Source organism: Adiantum capillus-veneris, unplaced genomic scaffold (assembly GCF_014529385.1).
Source record: "Adiantum capillus-veneris isolate H3 unplaced genomic scaffold, ASM1452938v2 Hic_scaffold_325, whole genome shotgun sequence".
NCBI classification, from domain to species: domain Eukaryota; kingdom Viridiplantae; phylum Streptophyta; class Polypodiopsida; order Polypodiales; family Pteridaceae; genus Adiantum; species Adiantum capillus-veneris.
The window spans coordinates 5811938-5821778 of record NW_028221436.1 but is presented as its reverse complement, the minus strand read 5'-3'; the positions used below and the strand labels follow the sequence as shown (position 1 = coordinate 5821778).

Sequence of the window (9841 nt, the reverse complement as noted above, 5' to 3'; positions counted from 1 at the left end):
AGCGCGACTGGTTGGATTAGCGCACTTCTCCGTGGGTTATATATTTACCTACGCAGCTTTCTTGATAGCATCTACATCAGGTAAATTTGGCTAGTCTTCATCTTTGTTCAACTACAAAATTGCTTGTTCCCGCGTCAGATTTACCCTCACTATCCTTTCTACTCGGCACACCGACTGCCTACTTGTTTCGTAGTAATAATACAACTCTGCTCACCTACCTACCAATTATGGCAAAAAAAAGTCTTATTGAAAAGGAGAATAGTAAGAAAAAATTGGTGAAAAAATATAATCTTCTTCGCCAATTTTTGAGACGAGAGATTAAGAATAGTTTGCGGATCCAGGATAAACTAATTATTTCCGAAAAATTGCAATCTCTACCACGCAACAGTGCACGCGTTCGTCTCCGTAACCGGTGCTCCCTAACCGGACGACCCAGATCCAATTATCGAGATTTTGGTTTTTCCAGACACGTACCCCGCGAGATGGCACACACCTGTGTCTTGCCTGGAGTGTTGAAATCGAGTTGGTAGAAAAACTACTTACCCCCCCGCCTTATCTACCGCTTGTTTAGAGAATTGAAATCTTATCTATTTATCGATAGATAAATAGATAAGATAGGATGGATAGATAAAATACTGCAATTTACTCATCTTCATCATTTTTGTTTATGCATTATTTATGTCCAATGTAATTCTTTAAGAGATGTATAATACTTACGTTAGAGGCATTAACTACGCGGGGTGGAGCAGCTTGGTAGCTCGCGAGGCTCATAACCTCGAGGTCACGGGTTCAAATCCCGTCTCCGCAAAGTCAATTGTCAATTCTTTTTCCAATTTACCGGAAGTTCCTACCGGGGATTAAAGAGAATCAGTTTTTCCTTTCCGTTCTACTGACTTCCCCATGGATGCAGCTTAATTAGTTCAATCGAGGAAATAAAAATTGGGATTCTACCCCATTTTTATCGCCAGTCTATATTTATTCACAGTACATAGGCCCCTTTAACTCAGCGGTAGAGTAACGCCATGGTAAGGCGTAAGCCGTCGGTTCAAATCCGACAAAGGGCTAAAATAGTCATGTAAGATGCTAATAGAGAGAGTAGTTATCCAAAATTTAGATATCCAGTACCATTGGCTAGGAAAAAAAGATACTGGAGTCAACACGAACCCTGTTCGTGGGGGGGGGGGATCTTAATGTAACTAAGTCATCATGCAAAAAGAATATTGTATTGTCTCCCGCGGTATCGGTAAATCAGTTGGATATACTTTTTTGTACCAGAGACATTTTGGTTATTCTTACCTCGGGAATTAAATGCAAATCTGACGAAAAGACAAACAATAAATAGATTTATCTATTTATTGTTTTATAGATATATATCTTTACATCTGCAGTTGCGAAAGAAGATACAAAAGAAGAATTGTAATTTGGGAAATAGTTTTTCCCTATTCACTGTATTACAAAACAAATTTCAATTACTGAAAAGATTCTTACAAGTCTCTGGTACTCTCCCTTTTCCACATCTTTCAAACAATTGGAAACCGTTTACACTGCTAGGAGTCTAGATGGAGACATAATTATCCTGTTCGATGCATAAATTTCCGACACACCCTCTGGTTGCTACCTATTTTTGTTAGTCGAGACAAAATATTTTTTTAAGGTTTCCTAGGCATTGGTAGAATAAGTCCCTAAATATCCTCGAAGTAGAGATAGATGCAATAAAAAGCATAAGTTCCGCGTATTCCTATGCATAACATGTGTAAACTCCTTATACTATACTACAAAATTTCGTATTTACCTACCCCGGATTCTCGGAAACAACTCGACTTTCCGTTGGATCAGGTTCGTTGTTGTGTTAAAATGGTTAGCGAAGTCCTGGAAGAAAAGGGGGGCTTACCTACTAAATATCTGACGTGGCAGAAGGGATCTCCCAGAGACAAGAAGGGATGATATATTGGAACGACAAGCAGGGAGGAGAAAGAATTGGGCAAAAATGATGAATAGAATAAATTGAAAGAAAAGTGAAAAAAAAATGGAAAAGGGCAAGAAGGCCTTGTGAAAATATTACGATTTTTGATCTCGCACGACAAATTCTGATAAAATGACTTATCAACAATCTGGTAATCTCATATTCAAGAGAACTATACCAACTCCTGGAATATAGAAATAGGAATGAGGGACCTAAAAGTGGTTTGGGTAGCTTAGTGGGAACAGATATGACAATTGCCATTGGAAAATCTTCCAAAGAACCGAAAGACTTATTCGACAGTATGGATGACTGGCTCAGGAGAGATCGTTTTGTATTTGTGGGTTGGTCCGGCTTACTACTATTTCCCACCGCTTACTTCGCCCTGGGGGGGTTCACGGGTACGACCTTTGTGACTTCGTGGTATACTCACGGATTAGCAAGTTCTTACTTGGAGGGATGCAATTTCTTGACTGCCGCGGTATCTACCCCTGCTAATAGTTTGGCCCACTCTTTGCTTCTTTTGTGGGGTCCTGAAGCACAGGGGGACTTCACTCGTTGGTGCCAATTGGGGGGTTTATGGACTTTTGTCGCCCTTCATGGTTCTTTCGCCTTAATAGGTTTTATGTTACGCCAATTTGAACTGGCTAGGTCCGTACAATTACGCCCCTACAACGCAGTAGCTTTCTCTGGTCCGATTGCGGTTTTTGTCTCCGTATTTTTGATTTACCCTTTAGGACAATCCGGTTGGTTCTTCGCACCTAGTTTCGGTGTAGCGGCTATCTTCCGATTCATTTTGTTTTTTCAAGGTTTTCATAATTGGACTCTGAATCCATTTCATATGATGGGGGTTGCAGGAGTTCTGGGCGCTGCTCTCCTATGTGCCATTCATGGTGCTACAGTTGAAAATACTCTCTTTGAAGACGGCGACGGTGCAAACACATTTCGGGCGTTCAATCCAACTCAGTCTGAAGAGACTTATTCGATGGTAACTGCAAATCGCTTCTGGTCCCAAATATTTGGTGTCGCTTTTTCCAACAAACGCTGGTTACATTTTTTCATGTTATTTGTGCCAGTGACGGGTTTATGGATGAGTGCTATCGGAGTAGTTGGTCTCGCCTTAAATTTGCGCGCGTATGACTTTGTCTCCCAAGAAATTCGTGCAGCAGAAGATCCCGAGTTCGAGACTTTCTACACAAAGAATATCTTACTAAACGAAGGGATCCGTGCCTGGATGGCAGCTCAGGATCAGCCTCACGAAAATCTTGTATTCCCCGAGGAGGTTTTACCCCGTGGAAACGCTCTTTAATGGAACTCTCTCGCTGGGTGGTCGCGATCAGGAAACCACGGGTTTTGCTTGGTGGGCGGGGAACGCCCGGTTGATTAATTTGTCTGGTAAATTGCTTGGTGCCCACGTAGCTCATGCTGGTCTGATTGTATTTTGGGCTGGAGCTATGAATTTATTTGAAGTAGCTCACTTCGTATCAGAGAAGCCTATGTATGAGCAGGGATTAATTCTACTTCCCCACTTGGCAACCCTGGGTTGGGGGGTAGGTCCTGGCGGGGAAGTGGCCGATACCTTCCCTTACTTTGTTTCCGGAGTGCTACATTTGATTTCTTCCGCAGTTTTGGGTTTTGGAGGCATATATCATGCTTTGATTGGTCCCGAAACTCTGGAAGAATCTTTTCCTTTCTTTGGTTACACTTGGAAGGATAAAAATAAGATGACTACAATTCTCGGTATTCATCTAATATTACTAGGTTTCGGCGCTTTCCTACTGGTTTTCAAAGCACTCTATTTCGGAGGGTTGTATGATACATGGGCACCCGGTGGCGGAGATGTAAGAGAAATTACGAATCTTACTCTAAACCCCAATATTATCTTTGGTTACCTACTAAAGTCTCCGTTTGGCGGAGAGGGATGGATTGCGAGTGTAGATAATCTAGAAGATATTATCGGGGGACATGTGTGGCTCGGATCCATCTGTATTTTCGGCGGGATTTGGCACATATTAACAAAACCGTTTGCCTGGGCTCGTCGAGCTTTTGTGTGGTCCGGGGAGGCTTATTTATCCTACAGCTTGGGAGCTCTAGCCATATTTGGCTTCACTGCCTGCTGTTTCGTCTGGTTCAACAACACAGCATATCCTAGTGAATTTTATGGTCCCACCGGTCCAGAAGCTTCTCAAGCTCAAGCTTTTACCTTCCTCGTTAGAGACCAACGTCTCGGCGCCAACATAGGTTCTGCCCAGGGACCTACTGGGTTAGGAAAATACCTAATGCGTTCCCCCACCGGAGAAATTATTTTTGGGGGCGAAACAATGCGCTTCTGGGATCTTCGTGCTCCTTGGTTAGAACCTCTAAGAGGTCCAAATGGTTTAGATCTTGGTAAGTTGAAAAGGGATATACAGCCATGGCAGGAGCGACGATCTGCGGAATATATGACTCATGCACCCTTAGGCTCCTTAAACTCTGTAGGCGGGGTAGCTACCGAGATTAATGCTGTAAACTATGTATCTCCCCGAAGTTGGTTAGCAACTTCTCACTTTGTTTTGGGATTCTTTTTCTTTGTGGGCCATCTATGGCACGCAGGTAGGGCTCGTGCAGCCGCAGCCGGCTTTGAAAAAGGAATTGACCGCGATACCGAACCCGTTCTTTCTATGACACCCCTTAATTAAAATCCGAAGAATTTGTTTAGATGATGAAAGGGTGATGGCAGAAAAGTAAAATAGGTAAATAATTTCCCACGCGCTAACAAGTGAGGACTTAATAAATTTGCCTCCTCTTCTTTTAATTCATCACATTTATTTAAGATCTATCTATCCAACTGGATAGGTAGATTCCAACTCATCATCTAGTCATATGTTATACACACACAAATAATGGTTTTTTGCAACGTATTGGAGGAGAACCTCTTCGGATCGGAGTAGATCTCAGCTATCACTCTTGCCTCCTTTATGGCTGATCCAAATGTTAGGAGAGAGAGGGATTCGAACCCTCGATGGCATCGAGGTGCCATGCCAGTTTTCAAGACTGGAGCCTTAAACCGCTCGACCATCTCTCCCAAATAGGCGAATTCTTCCTTTGAGATTCGGAGGATAAAAAGTGTAACCCAAGTCTACCAGATGATTGGGGAAGACAATCGAGTTGCGAATGAACCGCAAAAGTTTTTGATTCTAAGATCTATTTGTATAGAGAGAGATTTTTTTTCTACCCTTGCTACGATACAACAGATACGGGGTGAAAATATCGCTACATGAGATAAACATCTTCAATAGCGGGCGGGGTTGAGCTAACTTTTCTAGTTGAGAGGTGTCGTAGGGATTTGATAAATTAGTCTTAGAAATAGACGTTTGTTCCCTACAAATGAAAACTTCGCAGCAGCTCCGTCGGATGCGGATTAAGTGGTACAGAAAATCAATTCCTCATGCGAAAGGAATCGGAATTATGACTACTGCTTTTCAATTTGCTTTATTTGCATTAATTGCTACCTCATTTTTACTAGTTGTTGGTGTGCCTGTGGCGTTTGCGTCTCCCGGAGGATGGTCTGACAACAAAAATATTGTTTTTTCAGGGGCCTCATTATGGATTGGATTAGTTTTTTTGGTAGGTATACCCAATTCCTTCATCTCCTAAAAGTCTGTTTTGGTTCTTCCCCTCGTAACTTACCGTTACGGGTGGGGAATTCAAATGTGAGACGAGATAAATAGATTTTCCACCGCCAGAAAGAAGGATTTGCAATTTGCAATACATAACTCAGTTTAAGTTGATTTCGTAAGAAAAGAAATGAAGTTATGTAGGTAAATTTAATCTTTTCTTATATTAAAAGAAGTGTGTATTAAGGATCTCATTGGCAAAAGATGCAATTTGGTGCGTAAAATAAAATGATGGATTGCGCGGATATAGTTGAGTGGTAAAATTTCTCCTTGCCAAGGAGGTGACGCGGGTTCGATTCCCGCTATCCGCCTACTTTGGGGACAATAAAGAGGTTTGACCCCAAATGAAGAAACATACAAAACTCTTACCTATAGAATAGAAATTTCAAGTTTTTGCAATTCACAATTTCGTTCGAAATTTCGGGGCGAATAACTAGGTTGCAGGTTGTCATTTTCGAAGTGGATGCATATGAAACTAGAAATTTTCATCGGGAGCATAGGGGAAACTACTTGTCAGTTTCTAATCTCAGCACTATACTCACTGGTGAGACATTTCGTCTGACCGGCTGAACGTCCTCGATGGTCTTTTCAAGTCGGCATTAGAATAGAATCTTTGAAACGGGGCGATATAGTCAAGCGGTAAGACGTAGGACTGCAAATCCTCAATTCCCCAGTTCGAATCTGGGTATCGCCTGGAAGAAGAAATGGAAAATAACAATTTGGAAGATTAAATTCATCTAATTTTACTCACCCATCTAGGTAGGGTTTTCCGGGGATTGCTTGGTGCGCCGAAATCGGATACAGGTTGAGTTGCTCTATAGCTTGTTATAGCCTAACACATTCCACGTATCTCGACAAATCACGCATCGACAATCCCGAATAAGTATACTACTACTTAGTCAGTAGCAAGTAGGAATTGACAAATCCTACAAAATTATAAAAACTACCCAGTAACATTGGAAAAGACGACTTGGATTTATACATACTCGTTGTTTCTCGCTACTAGGGGGGTATCCTGCAGAAGAAGATATCTGATTCTTATTACGTACTTTGACGCTTCCAAAGATTTAATATGCATCTGAGCTCGAGGCTAGTTAGTTATCGGTAAAATTTGGGGAGTGAAAAGATAGGAATTATAATTACGGATTCAGTCACTATAGCTTGGGCTGCCTTGACGGCAATTTCTACGTTTTCCCTCTCGCTTGTAGTTCGGGGAAGAAGTGGGTTGTGACTTGTGTCGAGTAGCTAATTGATCCTTCGTTAAACGGATCCTTTATCTAGTTAATTTAGGATTAATTTAGGAATTAAATTACACTGCATAGATTTTTTTTTTTTTTTTTTGCCTATAAGATTTCTTCTCGTATCAAAATCTGGAAATTGAACAAAAAAAGTAAATAGATATATCTATATTATTTGATTCCGGGGAGAAGAAATTCTATGAGGGGTTTTAACAAACCCAAGATCATTATTTTAACCCTTTACTTCATAAATTGGTATAATGGGGTAATCGGTATTTTACTCCACTGGTGGTTCAAGTTGTAGATATTTCTCTGGGTTTATGACTGCACCCGAGGCAAAAAATTAGTTTTTTTTTTTCTTGTATTTTCAGTTGATATGCAGCTAAGCTTATAGTTACGAATGTTTCGCTTGATACCGTTTTAGTGACTATCTCTTTCTTTTAGAATAGAAATGTAAGTAGAACAGATTGAGTTTTCAACCCATGGCTGCTCAGTGAGTGGATCTCATTTCCGGGGGATTTGGTAGAATTGCTAGAATTTGATAGATCGATAACTCTATCAATTTCTAGCAATTCAATCTGGAATTACGGGCAAACAACATAGGCAGAAAAATTCTAAAGAAGCGGGGAGGGGGGAGCAATCATTACGATTAGCAGGAGTAAACTTAACCAGGAAACATCGTTGGGCAGTAACAATTTGGTGATGTGGTAGTATAGTAGCAGCCATATAGGTCCGCGATTTACCCCGGAATACCAAATCTTGTTTCACCGCATTTGCTTTGTGAAAACAAAAAAAAAATTAATATTTTTTCATCTCCCCCCCCCAGCTACCCCCATAAATTACTATACTATTAACTTTACTAACTTACCAAGAAATCTACTAAGTTACCAATCAGAGTAATTGATAACTACCCATTATTTTGGGCGGCCGTCTGAATGTAAAGAATGAGTAGAAAAGCTGTCGGAATTAGAATGAAAAGTGCAGTGGCTACAAACGCAAGAATGTTTACTTCCGTATTAGTAGTTCAAATCATTAATTGGGAAATAAATTGAGCGGTCCTATCGAGAGGAACTCTCGGATTCCGTTATGAACCTTCGATTTTTAGTTAGTCGGGTTGACCGAATCAAATATTATTAGTTAATAATAAGGCGTTGAAACCAAATTTCTAATATCGATTATGTAGTATATCACACGATTAGGTATGCAATACAAATAGATACCGGGAATACCTATCTCTAACTTCTACAAGCAGTTTAGATCCGCCGCTTCCGCTTCTAGCTAATCGGTCAGCTGCTACAGGGGAAAGTGATATGTTGATAAATTATTTTCCTTATTAGTTTAATGTCGTTAATAAAAACTATTTCTATGGCATCCTTAATCCCTCCATATTGACAACTCGAGGGAAATAACCTAAGCTTCTAGCAGATAATCTGGCCCCCATCGTCTAGAGGCCCAGGACACCTCTCTTTCACAGAGGCGACGGGGATTCGAATTCCCCTGGGGGTATTCGAGTTTCAATAACTTCTTTGCGCACATAACAAGTCTATTGTTACCCCTCCCGGTAAATTTCGGGACAACTGAAAAGAATCGAATGGAAGCTTTTAAATGAAATTGATTAATCGAGCAACAATTCATGTAATAGAATAGAACCAAAATTCCTTTCCTACGGGTCGATGCCCGAGCGGTTAATGGGGACGGACTGTAAATCCGCTGGCGGTGCCTACGCTGGTTCGAATCCAGCTCGACCCAAGAAGTAAAATAGGAAAATCTAAATCTGGGCATATTCTTTATAAGTGGTATCTTTTAGCATCTATGTAAGATGGGTAATAGAACTCCGATTTGTTTCGTTGCAATTTCCCGTATCGGGATTGACGGGTCTCGAACCCGCAGCTTCCGCCTTGACAGGGCGGTGCTCTAACCAATTGAACTACAACCCCGAGTAGCAATTAGCTCAGTTGGAGTGTACGTAGTAATTGTCCCAGAGTCAATGATTCATAATCTAATTTTTGTTAAAACTCCTGTATGAGGGGGAAAAAATCTTTTTTTTTTTTTTTTTTTTTTGACTTTGCTAGGGAATAAAAGAAAAGAAATCGGTTAGAAAATCTTCAGGTTGTAGGAGGTCTTCAATCTGATCTATTTTTCAGAGGCGTTGGCAATAAATTATCCTAACCCTAAGGCAATCTTTTTACAATCTATCTATATCTATCTACCTATCTACAGATAGAATTTTTTATTTGACAAGTACCTCTATTCATGTTGCCCAGAGTTGGAGACGTCACGGATTGGTGTTGGCAAAATCAGTGGGAAGACATCCTACTTTTCCTTCCACTAGATTTTCTTGACAATTAAAATTGCTGATGTGATATAATTACAAAGGACTTCTTTTCTAGATTCCACGTCTACGCGTCAATCGCTGTTTCGCCCCGGATACTACTAAGTTTTCCCGGCAAAAAATTTATCACAGAAGTGATTTTAAGTTTGTAAAATCTGGATTTTGCTTAGGTTCCCATCTCGTGGATCGTCAAAAAGATTTTTTTTTTTTCGGTGCATAAATCCTCTAAATTCTTTTTGAAATATCAAAATATGTGAATAAGATTTCCTGCAGCTTTCTACCTGCTTTAACGAATTTGTTAGAGGAGGAATAAAGAAAGATAATTCAGTGAAAAAAAAAAGTCTACTCATATCTATTTACTCACACCCACTCATATATTTAGATCTATCTAGATTAGATATTCCTCCACCTTTATATCTATATGTATATATAAATCTTTGTCAAAGGAAGGGGGAATTTGCAAATTATATTATTAGAACGATCAGACTGGTCTGTGAAATTTAATTCAGAGGTAGGTCTAGATGTATCACTTCGTTAGGAGGAAGTGGAGGTATGCCCGTACTGCCAGAACTTGCACAAATTCAATTTAAAGGTTTTAGTCGTTTCGTTCATCAAAAATTGCTTAAGGAACTTGAAAATTTCCCAAAAATTGAAG

At 40.3% G+C, this 9841-nt stretch overlaps 1 protein-coding gene and 5 non-coding genes across 6 annotated transcripts; 5 read left to right on the top strand and 1 right to left on the bottom strand.

Annotated features, from left to right (window-relative positions):
* Positions 1-734: 734 nt before the first annotated feature.
* Positions 735-808, top strand: TRNAM-CAU (transfer RNA methionine (anticodon CAU)). The gene has a single exon. It is a non-coding gene; the product is annotated as a tRNA-Met (tRNA).
* Positions 809-1616: 808 nt separating this feature from the next.
* LOC147417178 (photosystem II CP43 reaction center protein-like) lies at positions 1617-5602 on the top strand. Its single transcript, XM_086507847.1, has 2 exons — positions 1617-3252; positions 3302-5602. Exons 1-2 carry the CDS (start codon positions 2211-2213, stop codon positions 4636-4638), a joined length of 2379 nt encoding a protein of 792 aa, XP_086363973.1. The 5' UTR covers positions 1617-2210; the 3' UTR covers positions 4639-5602.
* On the bottom strand, positions 4936-5024 carry TRNAS-UGA (transfer RNA serine (anticodon UGA)). The gene has a single exon. It is a non-coding gene; the product is annotated as a tRNA-Ser (tRNA).
* A 254-nt stretch (positions 5603-5856) lies between the features above and the next one.
* Positions 5857-5927, top strand: TRNAG-GCC (transfer RNA glycine (anticodon GCC)). Its single transcript has one exon. It is a non-coding gene; the product is annotated as a tRNA-Gly (tRNA).
* Positions 5928-6238: 311 nt separating this feature from the next.
* On the top strand, positions 6239-6310 carry TRNAC-GCA (transfer RNA cysteine (anticodon GCA)). The gene has a single exon. It is a non-coding gene; the product is annotated as a tRNA-Cys (tRNA).
* Positions 6311-8521: 2211 nt separating this feature from the next.
* On the top strand, positions 8522-8603 carry TRNAY-GUA (transfer RNA tyrosine (anticodon GUA)). Its single transcript has one exon. It is a non-coding gene; the product is annotated as a tRNA-Tyr (tRNA).
* Positions 8604-9841: the final 1238 nt, after the last annotated feature.